The sequence below is a fragment of the Haemorhous mexicanus genome, chromosome 3 (genome assembly GCF_027477595.1).
Source record: "Haemorhous mexicanus isolate bHaeMex1 chromosome 3, bHaeMex1.pri, whole genome shotgun sequence".
Taxonomy (NCBI): domain Eukaryota; kingdom Metazoa; phylum Chordata; class Aves; order Passeriformes; family Fringillidae; genus Haemorhous; species Haemorhous mexicanus.
In genome coordinates this window covers 84,271,058-84,287,821 of record NC_082343.1, presented here as the reverse complement: position 1 = coordinate 84,287,821, position 16,764 = coordinate 84,271,058, and the positions used below count along the sequence as shown (strand labels likewise).

General features: G+C 39.7%; 1 protein-coding gene across 1 annotated transcript in view; it reads right to left on the bottom strand.

Annotated features, from left to right (window-relative positions):
* Positions 1–16,764, bottom strand: part of ME1 (malic enzyme 1) — a 154,238-nt gene that overhangs the window by 1,699 nt on the left and 135,775 nt on the right. Inside the window, exons 10-13 of the mRNA XM_059842545.1 lie at positions 10,021–10,126; positions 7,070–7,212; positions 4,857–5,030; positions 451–549 (exon numbers count right to left, since the gene is read on the bottom strand). Coding sequence (XP_059698528.1) covers positions 451–549; positions 4,857–5,030; positions 7,070–7,212; positions 10,021–10,126 — 522 coding nt within the window. The remainder of the gene's footprint in view (positions 1–450; positions 550–4,856; positions 5,031–7,069; positions 7,213–10,020; positions 10,127–16,764) is intronic.

Genomic DNA, 16,764 nt, shown 5'->3' with positions numbered 1-16,764 from the left:
GAGAAGGAATTTTTCTTTTCTTAAATATACAGAATGAGTGAAGCTATGGAAACTGTTTCATGTATGAGGGTTCCTTGTTATTCTTTCAAAAGCATATGAAGAGGAATTATTCACAGTAAAGTGACAAAAAGAGAAAAGGTCACAGAGGACAAACAAAAATTTGGAACTGATAACCATGAAGGGGCAAAAGCCCTTCAGCTGTGCAGCTGGCATGACTGGTGGACAGCAGAGTCTGTGCTCTATAGACTTAGACACTTGCTGTAGATCCACAGCTCTCCCTGTATTTGGATTGCCTTTATATTTCGGAATTTAAAATTTAATTCTGAAACTGCTGCATGTCCAGCATTGATTCATATAAACCAACTTGTGTGAAGGTGTGTTAGGTAATAAAATCAAACTATACAGAGCTGGTGGGAAGACAAAAAGCCACAAAAGGCTGAAAGGACTTACCCTCACAGCAATTTTCAGTGACACATCCTGAATAGTGACTAATGGAGGGTAGAGGCGACCTTCCTGTAAATTCTCTTCTGTAACTTGCTGCGCTATAACCTGAAATAACACAAACATGTGCAACTTGACATGCAATGCAGCTGTAGCTTGATTAGACAGTGATATTGTCTTTAGCAAAGAGATGTTTCTGATTTTGCGAATTCCACAGATACTGCTTAATCCACCTAGAAAGCATTTTTTAGAACCACCTTTGTCATTAGGAGAAGCTACACAAGAATTAGAAATGTAGGGAGTTAAGCCTTTTTCTCAATCAGATAATAAAAGTTACTTAAGTCTTGAGTAAGTCCATGACACACATAAACTAGCAAAATAGTTCACTGTGAGATATAAATTCCAGCCAACAATTGCAGTTGGGCCAAAGACTTCTAAAATATAAAGAAGCGCCTGTCATTCTGACAGCTGTCACATTAACCTGTGCAGGCAACTGAAACCCTCAAGTGTACAATGCTCTGAAAGAAATTACTGGCAGCTGGTATTTTTGCTATCATTAGCTACAATTTGTCATTTGGGGACTTGAAATAGCCTTTCAGGGTCATCCAGATGTGGATAGAAGGAAAACTCTGCTCTGGATAACATCTGGTGGAGTCATGTATGACACACCAAGAGGTTCTCAAAACACCAGGCAAGTCCCAGAAACACTGAGACTTACAACTGATAAAAAAAGCCCAAAGAGAAAGCAAGTGCACTTTTGAGGGAATGTTCTAGGAAAACACTTATAGCACAAACAAAATTTCCCACAGTTCCTGTCACATCGGGTAATAGGACCCTAAACATATGCTTGTAAACATCTAGGACTGCATCAGAACAGGTGTCTGGATGCATTCCTCCCAGCAAAGGTAGGGAAAAAGTTTGAACTAAAGTAACTCCAGGTTCAAAAGAATTCAGTGTTCTCTTGTGCAATCTAACTAGAATGTTGGTAGCTGTCCTAAGTTTTTCCATTTGGAGTTAAAATGCTGACAAGGGCAATAGCAAGGGAAGAAAAAGTATTTGTTTACATTTAAACCCGATCTTGAGAAATACTGCAGAGAAAAACCCTCTAGGGGGAGCTAAGAGAATGTAAAATCAAGTTACTGCTCTCCATAACAGCAACCAGGTTATTTCAAAATGATACAGAGCCCCTTGGTGTGCATCTGAATGTAAGGAGGCACTTCCAGCATGAGATCCCTGATGTTAACAGCATAAAAGGGCTCTGCAGGAAAGATGAAAGCTGAAGAAATCAAGAGCAAGTTGCTCTTACTGCGATGCATCACTGAAAATTAAAGGTTCAGGAGTGGAGTACTTCTCCTTCATGATTCTGTTATTGACAGAAGGCAAGCCACAAAGTATTTGGGCAGTGCTCAAAGTGGGAGAGGTAGCAAGATCAACTGTACAGATGCCATGCTGTTCCTTCAGACATACTCCCATAACAGCATTGAAAACTATGCAAAAACACAAACCCAAGCACTTCCAAAGAGAACAACACCCCCTTCATGTGGTGATCGAAAAACACTCCTTGAGAACATCAGATCAGTGGCAGGGGAAAAAATGATGAATCAACGTGGGGGATTACTGATAAAATAAGAGGTGTCACAGAAAACATAATTGTGCCAATGTATAAATCCAGAATGTAACACCCCTTTGAGCAGGGTGTGGTTTTTCTCCATATACTTCAAACAAGAATGGGGTAGAATCATGAGGGGGTATAGAAAACAAAAAAATATGATAAAAACTTTTTTTTGATCAAGGAAACAAAAAAAAATGTATTTGCATTTTTGTATTTTTCTCTTGGGAGAACAATGAAGTCTGAAAGGAAATGCAAAAGACAACTGAAGGCAAGCATTTCTCATGGTGCTGTAGGGAAACCAAATCAACAAAGAGCAGAAAACCCTGAGTTTCTTTTTCCACAGGACTCATAATTAAAGTGTGACACTAATTGCCAAAAGATGTTAAAATGTATAAACATGTTTAAAAAGCCAGTAGGTTCATTTATGAAGGAAAAATCCATACAGGGATAAAACATCCAGCACAGGAAGGCCATATAGGAAATGTTGCCAGAACAGAGAAGCCATTTCAGCAGAAGGTACACTCTGTATTTCTCTTATTTATCCTCTTTTCCTCAGCTTCTGCTGGTGATTGCTTTCACAGGGAGATATCAAGCTGTTTGGGTCCTAGGTACCACCCAGCATGGCTATTTTTATGTTTTAAATATTAATTAATTCAAGTTTTTAACAGAAAAATTAGCAAAGCCTTATTGCAGAATCTAAAGTAAAGGCAACCAAGACAAAATGGCATAAAGCAAGTGGGGGCATCTTGGTTTTTGGAGGACATATTCTCCACAATGAAAAGATTTTGTAGGATTATTTCTGAACTAAACTGCAGGTCACACATGCAAGACTATTTCATTAGTTCATAATTCTCTGCCTCTTTTGTTGTGTTTGGTAGGACTTAAAAGAATAGGCAATATCCCTTGTCATCACAGAACAACTGCCCACAGTTAAGAGGTATTGCAGCTTACAGTACCTTAGGTTTATCATCCAAAGTCAAAGTTACACTCTATTTTACTTGGCAGGAAGAAAAAACATTGAAATCAAAATCTGTTCTAGTTACAAGAGCTACTTATTTGTGACTTCAAACAGATTTAATTGGAGATGTGGCAAAGCAAGAAGCAGGAGGCGCAGGCATGCAGCTTGGGCTGCTTCCTTTTTATAATTTCTTTTTTTCAGGTAAGCTATCTTGGCAATCTAAGCAGGTCCCTCTACCCAAAATGCATGGATTTGGTTCTCTAAATTTTGCAGCATCTGGGATGCTTTATTTTCAAATGAGGAATACTAAGCACTATTCTAAAACCCCCATGAAACTATTCTGATTTAATCCTTCCAGTATAAAAGCCAAGAACATAAATCAAAAAGAGCACTTTTGCTTTTGCTTTGCAGTGTGATTATTCACCTAAGGGCCTTCACTGCCCTGACACTTTTGTGGCAGACCCCTGTGGCACCCATCAGCTCAGTTCAGCCAAGCCCCACAGCCCCTCACACGGAAGGAGACCAGATGTGAAAGCCCTGAGCTGGGAGCAGTAAGGGGAGCAGCTACCCAGGGATCCTGCCACCAACAGAACTTTCTATGCAAGACAAACCCCACATTTTTATATGGCAAACTTTTCTAGAGATTTTACTAGGGGAAGGCAACTGTATAGCAAAACCTGCACCAAAGAGTCAGGAAAGAATGTCTACCTCAAGTGTGAATTTAAAAGCTTCCTCACAATTTCTGATACTATTGAACTTCCCTGACTGTTACATTTCTTTGTTCAGAACTGATTTTTTTCTGACTTCATAGACTGTCACATGAAACACAGTTCAATCCACACATGTGCCACCTTTTGTCATCAGCTCTCACTATATAGGAACCATTTCACACAAACCAAAATGAAGCAGCTTCTACAATGAAGTAGGGCAACTCTAACACAGCAGCAGCTTAGACCAGGAAGTGAGGATCACCGTATCCAACTGAAATTACAGGGGAGGATTTATAGGGAAGATATAATTATCCAAAGGCTTAGGAGATGGATCATTGCCCTTTTATGATGGTTAAAGCCAGTGGAGACAGGCTGGGCTTTTTACTAATTTTAAAGATGGAAATTGTGAATGTCTTTCTTACAGAGGGCAGGCTGTTAGCAAGCCCCTTTAAAGATGCCACAGCATGCACCTTAAAAAACCTCTGAAAGTCCAATAAGGATAGCATGCAAGTGCCCACCCCTCAAGAAAGCTCTGTATGACATACTGCCTGTCATAGGATCACAATGCCTATCAGCTGCCCTTGAGTGATAGCCAAAGACCACTTTCTTCCCTTTAAACCATGAAGAGCACAGAAGGTGCAAGAATCTGGAATGAAATATTCCTTAGAGAAGCTGCAGGAGCTGAATAATGCATTCACACATCTGCTAATTAGTGCAGCTTTTTTCCTCTCTTATTTTAATGTTCCATAGCTCAAATTCAAACATTTTTTGTAAGCATAACACTCACATGAGTCACCCCAAAGCTACTAATATCAATAATAGTAATTCCTTTCAATCTAAAATCAAACCTATGTGCCTGTGCATGCAAACTGCACATGTGTGCATTTACCTATGGTAACACTGTACTAAAATCTTTATTTTTTTTTCCTTCCCAACAGAAGGTATAGTTTATGTCAGGTGTCCCTAGGCCAAGTGTTAACTTTTTAAAATGACTTGTCCAGATACAATTTATAAAATAAAGGCCTTACACTGAAAGCAGTATTTTCCCTGTTTTAAAGCTTAACTCTTTCTGTTTAATTGCTCATTGATACTAAGTCACTAAATTAAGGAATTTAAATAATTTTGAATACAGTACCTCAGCAGTCGTGAGGAATACATCCTCATCAATATGTCTCATTCCACATGAAATAACACCAAGGGCAACTCCTGGGAACACATAGGAGTTGTTACCCTGTCCAGGATAGAGAGTCTGTCCACTTGGAAGAGTGACAGGATCAAAAGGACTTCCACTGGCAAAAATCCCACGTCCCTAAATTGTAAGAAGAAAAAGAAAGCACATTAATTGATAGATTGCTGTTGAAATATTTTTCACATCCTTTTAAATATCCACCACTGTGGAAACTGGGTTGAATCTATTTAGCATCTCTTCTGAGAGGGTGTTAGAGCTGTTTGCCTGAATATGTCTCGAGAACATCAGGATGCAGATCCTGGAGATCACTGGTGATTCTCTGTGGCTGTCTAACCCAATCTGTTCAGGCAAACTGAAGCCAGCAGTCATTATTCACTTTGTGCATCCATGTCAGAAGAAGCTCTGTGCGAAGTACAGAGCTGTAAAACCCTAAGTGGGCAATACTGCTATGGTAGCAACAGGTGATGCTGCTGGACTTTTTTTCCCAATAGCAAAATGACACTAAATGTCACCAATGTCCAACCAAATGTCACACTTTTGGATGGGGTGATTTCTGAGGAGCTGTGGGCAGAGCTCTCTTTTCTTCCCAATCCCCCACTTCAGGCCCTTGGGCCCATTCCACAGCTCAACAGCATAACCAAGGTGCAAGCTCTGTCCCAGGAACATCATCCCATGGAGCAACAGCAAAAGTCAGTGTGGAAGCTCCTCTGCCAGGACCTTGGGGATCCCCTCTTTGTAACATACTGAGTAGGGTGAAGGCACCATCTCAGGCACCTGCCAGTACTGATAAACCAGAATGTTTCCCAGCAGGTTTCTGGGTAATGCCAGGCAGGACTGTGGCTGGCAGGGCCCAGGTATCATGCCCAGACTGCAGCTAGGCAGTAGGGAAGAGCCAGCCTGCTTCGGGAATTAAGGGGATTTAGTGCTATAGGTACAGGTTTCACTGTAACTCGTGTCCTGAGGACAAGAGATCTGCCTCTAACTCAGTTTAGGCTGCAGTTCATGTGGGAGTGGCACTGCACAGGGTTGGTGCCTGCAGCCCAAAGGCCCCTGGCTCCTGCTCTCTGGGGAGGGAGCACCCTCAAATTTAAGCAGTGAATTTAGGTGGGGAAGAAAACCCAGCCTTTATTTATGCTAGCACTGCTAAAGTGATAAATATCACTGTTAAATACTTCAGAGGCACTTTGTATCAGAAATATCTCTCTCTGTTTTAGAGAACTGGAAACTGAAATGCACTATAGTGCATTTTAAAATAGGCCACTGTTGCTATTCAGCTCTTCAGAAGAATATTCTGTTTTGTTTGGTGTCATGCACTATAATCCTGGCCTGCTTATTATATGTTTTGGTGACAGATCAAATACTTCAGAGTGTCTTTTGCTCTGTTTACCACTTGTGGTTACCCACTACAACCAACCCTTCATGCAGATTGCTTCCCTGGCTCCTGCACTGTGCTGTAATTACTTCTGTGCTGTGGAGAATGGACATGCTAAATTTGTCTTTAAACACTGAGAAACTGTCATTCAAAATGCCCTGTATTTGACAAGAAAGCCAAATACACCCACTATGAAACATATACAGTCAGGTACATAAACATTTTAAATTCTAGGCTAAATTACAGGATAATGTGTTTATCAGTACTTCTATCATTAATAAGCAAGTACAGTTCTCTTACAGTTCTCTTAATTTTTACCTCCATTTATGTAACAGAAAACTTTGTAAGAAGAGTCAATTACTCCAGTTCTTAATATAGAATTATTTTAAAGATTCTGTTTCAAGTATTGAAATATTTTCTTACCCATAAGAGTATTTATGAAATCTCAAATGAAAAGCATGCCACTGTGTGTATATAACTCAAAATGGTACAGTTCATAATGCTTTAGTGATTGATGGTGACTGATGCTTTGGTTATAATAAAGATTATGAGTGTTGTCTACACCAATAAAAGCTATGAAATGTTTTTATGAGAGTACAAGCACACAGTGAATTCAATGAAATTGTCTTGATAAAATCTGAAAAATATTTTAATTCATTTAATTCCTGTTATCTATGTACAGAGACATGATTAGTACCTGCTACTCCACCCTCTGTCCTCCTCCCTTTTAAAATTTAATTTCAGACTTTTCATCCCTTATACTGGAAAGATGTTAATCTTTGCTTACCTCTGTGTATTTGTAGCACTGCTCAGCAGTGCATTCTGCTTTGCTGGTGGGATTGCTGAGAGCAAAAATTATAGGATGTTTGTTTAGAGCAGCCATATCCTTAAGAATTTGTGTAGTAAAAGCACCACCAATTGCAGCAACTCCTAAAGAAGAAAAACACACATATAACAAGTAGACAAATTAAATTAGTTCAAGGTAAGACATGCATGTCACTTGTAAAAGAGCTCCTTTCTCTCTTTATCCCTCTTTAAAATACAGTTCAACCTTTTTCCTACCAGGTAGTTGAAGTAAAGTTTTGTATAAAAGATTTTGCAATAGTGAAACTTCAGTATTATCCCTAGCACAAGGCAGAACCTATTTGCCCCTGTACAATCTGGTGAATTTCTCCCTTCCCTTTTCTCAGGCCCTTTGTGTAAGGTAAAAATGTTATCACTTAACCTGCAGCTAGGTCCAGTATGGACTAGATAGATGCAGCTCTATCTATAAAGTTCTGTGCAATAGACTGGATAGTTTCTCCCAAATCCAGTGTGTCAGATTTCAGACTTTTCTGACATGATGAGTTAAGTCTCTGCCTTCCACATCTGAGCTGAGCTGACAAATAATAATTTTTAGTCTAGGCCTTCCCTGACAGCAACAATTTTTTAAATACATCCCTTTTTATTGCACCAGAGATGCTTTTCCATTCCCTTTATACTGTCCACACTTATAAATGCTATTCATAGGAACTGAATGCCACTCTTGCAGGATGAAATCATCTAACTTAGGTTGCACTCTGCTGCATTGCAGACTTGCAGCCAGTACTTAGATCTTGGGCCTCAGACAATTCACAACTGAAGAGGGGGGTGTGTGATGTTTTTGAGATGCCAAGTACATCCATATTTCTGAATAATCTACAAGAGCTGGGAATTCAAGGATATCCACACCTTCAGTGAAAATAAACAGATAAGCAAATCTTGGAGTAAAACAACTTTATTTTACCAGAGGCCTCTCTCACCTGGCTTGGAGAGAAGGTAACCTCCTTCATCCTAAAAACCCCAGTGCCTGACATCCCATTCTGCTTTCCACACAGCATCTCAATTTCAAAAGCAGGGAAAAGAGCTTGTTTTCCCTCTCCTGGGGAGTGGTATTAAAACCCAGGCTGGGAGAGGAGAGCCTGGAACTTGAGCCTTTCTCAGGTCAGTATAACATCTCATCACCAATGCTCAAATGAGCACCCTGTCAGTGCCCAGTCTAAAAGAACAGCTTGGGATTTGCCTGAGGAGAGCCCCAGGTCCTTGAGGGGAGGTGAAAGGGGTCCTCACTGCCCAGAGCTGGATGTGAGGTTGTGCTTCAGGACTAACATTTCTTTAAGGCATCTCAGAGTATCTTCTGACTGATTCCACGTGGAGCATGGTATCATCTGTCACATACTACTATTTTTTGCAACTCTGAGCCTTTTTGCAACTTGACCTTCTATGAATGGACAGGGATGCTTAGATGCAAAAGCTCTGACAGACCAGCTGGGCCACTCTGTCTTTGATGAACAGCTGGTATAAGAGTCTGTTAAACACCTTAGTTTCTGGCTAAATCTTCACCTGCCAATGTTTAATGTGTTCTAAAACTGCTTCCAGACAGCCAACAGTAAGAATGACAACTATCTTCAGATTTAAGGTAAAACAAAATGCTTATGGATATTTACTTTTTAAAACTGCAGTTTCTTAAATGGGGTCTATCTAAATTAAGGCTTTTCCTTGAGCCATTGCAGGCAATGAAATGTGTATAAGGATTTGCTCAGAGCTAAGTAAAACAGTGGGAGGAGGGCTATCAATGTATTTCCCCACGACTCCTGGTACTCCAGGGAACATACTGAATGTCTAGTCACTCAAACCAAAAATCCCCAATATTAGTTTCTATTGCTGTTTCTGATGGAAGAGACTTCATTATACAGAACTGATAAGAGAAAGTGACCTTGAGGGAGGGTCACATAGGATTATACATAAAAATTACACGCAGTAAAACCCATATTTCATGGCAGCAAATCTTCCCTAAGTATTCACACACCTTTTTCTGGATAAATATTCATTCATTCTACTCTTCTGTCCCTCTAGCTTTTTCAGTCTTGTAGTACACTAAGTAAACTCTCTGGACCATTTGGTCTCTTCTGGTCATATCTTCATGCAGCACAGGAAAAGAAACACTTTTACCTCACTGATGACCACTGGTAAAAGTAGATTTTACTGAACAAGGACTATGTGGTGTAAACATAGTCCAAAAGGTAGCTGTTAAAATGTAGGATAATTATCACTGTGGCATTTCAGTTTTCTAGCACCTGATGAATGAGTTTACTAGCCAGATAGATTAATCTTCAAGTCTTACTAATTTAAAAAAAGACCAAGAGTACTTGCAGTTCACTCCTGAAACTGTCACTGAAATACAATAACCAAACTACAGAGAGCTGAGCAAAATCCATTATTGAGATCTCAATCCTTCAGCTTGTACAAAAGAAAAGGTGTTTGTAAAATCCGCATTTTGGTCTGCAAAAAGGACTGCTGGCTAAGGACCTAAATGTGAGCAAAAAGAAGATTCAGATGCAGCACCCCTGTATTTGCATAGCTTTACATGAGCTTAGCTCAGTTTGCTCACTCTAAGTTTGAGGTTATTTGTATTACACCTTCCACATTGCACCACAAGTAATTTCGGAAGGTGGTAAGGTTCTCCATCACATGTTTAAACCCAGTCAGATTCTTTCCCCTGTAAAATGGATGGCTCAGAATGAAAGCAGTGTTACATGCTTGGATAGTTACTATTTGTTCAGTTGTTTAATAGAGTCCATTATGCACCCAGTGTTTTCTGAAAACACACAAAGGTAAACTCTGTTCAGAGGAACTTGATCTTCTCTTCAGACAAAGCCACATCCCCATTTCTTTTTTCAACAAAGAATAAGGTCATTGCTTTAAAGTCAAAGAAATTACCTATTAGCACGGACGGTTTTATATCTTTAACAATATCTTCTAGATTTTTCATTTCATGATGTTCGTGGGCAAAACGCTGTTTCTCATGTGTTAATGAGGCACGGCCCTGAGTACGGAACAACAAGAAAAATAAATTTAAGCTTAATGGAACCTAATATCCTGTTTGTGTATCTGGTTTAACACATCCTATTTTAATTTCTATTTTTGTATCTATCATATCAAATAAAGTTACACTGTGTACAGCTAGTATGCTTAGGATAATTTAGGACTAATCTATTTGTCTAAGCAGCCAATAAATTCAGTAATTGTACTTTAAATCTAAAATAGATGTAGAACACCACAGTATTAACATCTACGTAAGCAATTATACGAAATTTGTAACTTAGCAAATAAAAGTAGTTTCTCCTACATTTTTCAGCTTTGCTCTTGCCTGAAGGTATGGAAACTATATGGTGTGAATATTTAGACTACAGTGGAGTGTACATATTTCTTCACATTTTTCATATTTAAGTCATTCATTATTAAGGATGGAATATAAAAATAATTCTAACCAGATGTCTGGTGCACCGTTTCTGCATTAGCAAAATTGACTCAGCTGTGAAAAAACTTTTGCCCTGATCTCTACTGGCAATTTCCACCCACCGATGGCCCAGAAGGTTTCCAAATGGAATATGATAGATGCAGGAGAAAGGGCTATAGAGTATCATTGACATTGACTTGGGCTGCAAAGTGGGTTTGAGCTCAGTGTAACGTGGAGTGCAGGATGAGAATGGGCCAGAGTTTGTGAAAATGCTGTTAATTGTCTAAATATGCAGAGCTTTGTCTGTACGCAGACATCTGAAAATTTCAGCAGCAAAGTTTAAAATGAGCACACCTCCGCCCCTTGTTTTACCCTCAGACCTGCAGAAAATTGCACTGCAAAGGCACTTTTCAAGCACAAGTCTAGAAGATTGTTCTAGCCCTTCAAACATCTTTCAATTTCAGACAGAAAGATGCAGATTAAACAGATATATAGGGAAGCACATAAGGAAAATTGAATGCTGAATGTAATTTTGACCAAATAGCCAGAACAGATATGTATCATCTCCCCAGCCACATCCTTCACAACTGGTAAAATGAAAGTTTCCTAAATCTTAGCAAGATTATTAAGGCTACATGGAGTATTGGAACTGAATTCATTCCATGATTCCACCAAAGTCTATAAATTTGAAAATTTTGTCTCAATTCAGGGCTGCATACACCATCAGACATAAGCTCAGTTAGCTTTTCTAACAAAACTGAGAAAGCTGATACTTCATTTCAGACCACAATTCTGCAGTGTGGCAGCATGTGGCTGTGCCAGTCCCATCACTGAAGCTCCTCTGCTGGTCCTGGCTCAGCCACTGCCAGAGCTGGTGGGCAGAAGAAGAGGCTGTTTCTCATTTCCATCTGCAAGGAAAAGTGCTTCCATCCCAAGGGTGCCACAGGAAGCTGTCATGTGGTCAGGGCTGACTGAGCTGCTCTGCCCCACAGCATGCCAGCTTCTTTTGGCTTACCCATGATTACAGGGCATTTCCAGAGATCTCTCTGAGGCTACACATTTTTATGTCTGGATGGGCTTATGCAGGTCTTAAGTGTTCTCCTAGAGTGATCAGCACAGAAATACTGAGATAGGGGCACTTTATTTCCTTTGTGGATAAAATGTGGAATTGTCAGTCCCGAGGGAAAGCTGCAGTATTAATCATTTTTGGCATGTTCATGCCTGAATCATTCCACCACGGTATGCATTTTGCAGCCTGCCATTTCCCAGCATCCCAGCAGATGTCCCCACAGTCTGCACACACACTTCAGACCCATGTCATTTTAAATCAGCAATTTTCCTGAATGTTTTCAAGGGAAAAATATGAAGCTTTCTTTTTAGTCAGCAAAGAAGAAGAAACCCCAACACTTATGACTTCCAGACCAAAAGCTTGTTGCTAGGATTAACTCAAAATACTTTTATAAAAGTAATAAAATTTCTTTCTGCAGTACATAACAGCCAAGAGATCAGGCTGACATCTTGGTGGATTAAAATGTTGCTATTCTTTCATTTTCAATTTCAGTCAAAACAAACAACCAAAATCCTTCATGAAGGAGACTTTCTTTTTTATACAGTTTTACACTTGACTGGCTTTTGAGTAGGTGTTAAAACATTTACAGATGAAACACCAGGGATTCAAAGTCCTGACACTGACAATGAACTTTCATTTAATTGGCTACAAAGGATTACTCAAACAGTAAGGATGTGATCCACTTCAATGTTTTTCAGGCTGCTAGGTAGACAGACTAGTGCTAGACAGATGGGTCAGCTCAGGACAGATTCACTTCTGCCTTACCCTAATTTCTCTCTGCTCTTAATTTCACACATGATATGATACCATTCTAAAAAAAAATATACTCAAACAAACAAACAAACAAAAAACCCAATGCAAGTGAAAACCCACACAATTTAAAATTTACTTATTTATTCAGCTTTGGTCTGAATTAGTTTGTTCCCATTAGTCAGCATAGATCATGTCTCCAAGTAAATATTTTTCTAGCATATTAACTAAGAATGAAATATTAAATTATGTGGCTTAGCAAAAATAGCAACAGCTACATGCATAGAAATTTTTGCTTGGAAAATGCTTATAAAAGAAATTATATGGTTGGGTTGGGTTTTTTTCGTTTTTTCAGTATTCGTATTTTAAAATAAATTACAATCATAGAATGGTTTGGGTTGGAAGAGACCTTAAAGATCATCTCCTTCCACCTAGCCTGCTGTAGGCACAGACACCTTCCACTAGGTTGCTCAAAGCCACATCCAAGCTAGCCTTGAACACTTCCAGGGATGGGGAATCCACAATTTCTCTGGGCAACCTGTTCCAGTGTGTCACCACCTTCACTATAGAACAATTTCTTCATCATTTCTAATATGAATTGACCTTCTTTCAATTTAAAGATGGAATTCCTGGTCCTATCAGTCCCTGCCCTTGTAAAAAGTCTCTCTCCAGCTTTCTTATAGGCTCCTTTAGGTACAGGAAGGCCAATAGAAGGTCTCCTGGGGCCTTCTGCACCCCAGGCTGAACAATCCCAATTCTTTCAGCCTTTCTTCATAGGAGAGGGGTCAGAAATGTATCTTCATTGTTAATTCAGTGATCCCAAAGGAGCTACATAACATCTCCCTAAGCTCCACAGCCAAGATTTCAAGACCAACCAGTTGATTTTGATTAGTTTAGAGGCCAGTCCTTTAGACAGTATTTTTTTCTCCACAAACTGATAAATTCTTAAGTTCTGCTCTCCACCAAGCAGAAAAGCAGCAGCAAGAACATGACTAGCTTTTCTCTGTGCCCTGCCAACAGGGCAAGCAAGAAGGAATAAACCATTCAGTTTTGTGTATCTTCCTTAAAATAAGGGCTTGCCAGTCCATTTAGTACACTGAATGCCTATAGCTGGAATAAGAAATCACAGAGTTTTTGTCAGCCAGCAGAAAGAAGAGAATGAGCCAAAATGCAGATGTCTCAATTCTGGATTTGTGTGGTTTGCTGTCTTGTCTCCTTCCTGACACTGGAGTGGTGCAAAGTGGCTGGACCTGTCAGTGCTGAGCTGCTCTGACTAAAACATCTTCCAGAAGCATAGAGCACGTTTTCTGACATGTCCATTTCCAGCCCTGGCTTAGCCAGCTTTTGTACTGTGGCTGCTGGGAAATGAGCAGTAAAGGATCAACACAAAACAGCATAAATCAGAAATTGCTCTGGTCTGCCTGCATCTTCATAATCCTAAAATACTAACATGGCACAGAGCTTACTGGTATTTCCTTTCTTCTCCTAATAGGAAAAAGAAAAAAATGTAAAATACACAATACTTTGAAGAGTTTGAATGAGTTCTGAGGTTCTGTGTATGAAGCTCTGAGTCTTTTAAGTAGAAACATCATCTTCAGTCACATTCAGATATGTCTTCTAAGTCCACTGTCTTGCTCTTCAGCGTCATGAACAATTCATTCAGTCAATGAAAAGGGCTCAGAAATACCAGCAATTTAAAGACCTTTGCAGAACACCAAACCCCTGCACAGTCTCGTGGTTTCACTGAAGCACCTCAATGCTCACCACATAGGGGAGAGACTTTTGGACAGATTTTTTCCAGGAGCTGCTATCAAGGATGTTATTGCATGTTGTTCAAATAGATGTACAAAGACTCCTCCAGGCCAGGTATCAGCTCTCTTAAGGTGCATTATGTTTTCTATTATGTATAGAATATGTAGATGTACATAAAGATATATGTCTCACTCCTGCCTCAAGGGACACTACCCAAATCCAAACAGAAAGTCTTTCACTGAAATCCACAGATGAACCAAGAGATTTAATGTGATACCTGCGCAGATATTTAGAGGGGAGGACACCAACTCACAAACTCTTTCAATAGAAAGAGGAAGGCAAAGTGAGAAAAACAGGCTATATATTCTTCTTGCTTTTACTTCCCAAATGTATTCATCATCCCAAAAAGGAAAAAAAAAGCACCAAGATTATTTTCTTATAATTTAAAATGCTATATAATCTTATATGTTTTTCTTATGTTTTGTAGAATAATTAATTTTCTGTGGGTATTTTATTAAGTTTGCTTGAATTGGAAAAACAAAAAAAACCCAAACCAGAAAATCAAAACAGGCAACCAAAAAAACTACTAAAAACTAATGTTCCACGAAGAAAATCATAGTATCTTTAATGGATAATCAGACTGCCTGAATAAACTACACAATATACTTTCACTAGAATACTGAAGGTTGAGAATATTAATAACACTTACAAAGATTAATAATTCTTAAGTCCAAAGACTCAGAATAAAAATGCCAGAAATTACTTTTTAGTGGAAAAGTATTGCTTCTATCAGAGTATCATTCTGTACCAAGAAACCTTTAGGTTATTTTGGATTTGAACAAAAGAGAACAAAGCAGCCTGAAAACAGATATATTAGAAGTCAGTGTGGTATCTGAGATGGAAAGTAATATGAACTAAATTCTTTATTAGCGTATGAATTACAAAGGTGGACTGTGTTAAATCAGCAGATGAAGTACAGAGATAAAGAAACAACGGCAACATTCTCTGTTTGTGACATTATGTATGAAAGATGTTGGCAATCCTAAAATGTCTCTAGTCCTTAATGGGTCAGAGTCGTTGGCATTATATTTTATTATTACAAAACACAGTCACATGAACACCAGGACCTTTCAATTCAAGGAGCAAAAGGAAGTAACAGGACTCAGTAGTGAATAGTTCTATGAAGAAATTGTTTGTATTTGGGATTTGAAATGAAAGCAGTTCATAGGGAGCAGTTTCGGGGGGCGGCTCTGAAGTTTTTAGTTTAAGGGTCTGATCAACAGGGATCAGGTTTCAAAAAAAATGTACATGACAGTTTTCACAGAAAGTTACTCTTATCATCACATTACAGCCAAATTGAGGCTCAGATAACAAACAAAAATGACCCATCAATAAAACCCTGAGAATTTTCATAGATAACAGCTGTAAAAACAGGAGACCAGACTGCACAGCAGACATATAGATGGGAAATTAGAAAATGGGAGGCAAACCTTACAAACGCCACCAATGTGCAGCCTAATGCCATGGCCTGTTAGAGCTGGTTCTGCCGGGGCTGCCGCAGGAGCCGGGGCTGAAGAGCAGAGCAGCTCTGTGCCAGCGAGGCCAGAGAGGCTGGGCTGGAAGCTCCCCAAGAGCTGCTCTTGCCATCAGCTGGGAGGCAGCTGCAAAGGAGCAGAGCACCCTGACGGCTGCACTGCCCCACATTGGAGGCACTGCTGGCTCTCGTCCCATCTCACAACCAGGGCGGCAGAAAACTATTTATATAAACACTTGCCTCCGTTTCACTGTGTCAACTGTGGCTTATTTAAACAAGGGCTTAGAGATCAGTACACAGATAAATTCATAAAATAATTTGAGGTTCTTAAATACCAAAGACGTGAGAACCACAAAAGACACAAGGACTGTAGATCAGGGAGCAAAGCAGTCCATTAGTAACTTGAGTAGTTCCAACTGCAAATGTTTTAAATGTTTTGGTTTTACCTGCATTTTTCCTGTGAATTCCCTACTGCAGAGTTTAAATACAAACAAAAAAGCAATTGTGAAAAAAAAACGTGAGTCACAGGAGAAGGTAGTGAAGCATCTCCCTTTTGGGAGATGGTCTCTATGTGGCTTTTTTATCTGTTTCATCACAAGTAAATCCCTGGTCTAAAGGCTGTTGAGACTCTAGGCAGGGACTACAGAGAGACCTCTGTGGGGAGGCCCCAGAATCATGAAAGGGATGGCAGAGGAGGGGCACAGAGAGCCGGCTGGGAGGGGACAGGCCAGGCTGCCCACAGCCAGGACTCTAGGACAGCATCAGGTACAAGAAGTCACAAAATGCAAAATAAAAAGAGTGGAGGTATGGATATGGATTCAGTGGGCAGGGGTTGACTGAAGGCCAAGGGCCTGCAGGTGATAGACACCCTGTGCCACCTCATGTAGGAGCCAAAAATCAGAGACATGTAAGCCCTCCCAAAACCCCATCCTGAGATTCTATAAAGTGACAGTGCCTCCTGATCAGGCCCATCCTCTAACACCTAAAGGTGAAGAAAATACAATAAAACTAAACCAGGCAACTTGGGCACACAACTTAGAAACAGTTTGTTGCCAATTGTGTGAAAAAGACACAAGATTTTGAGGAGACAATGTCATAATAGTTGGTAGAAAAACGTTC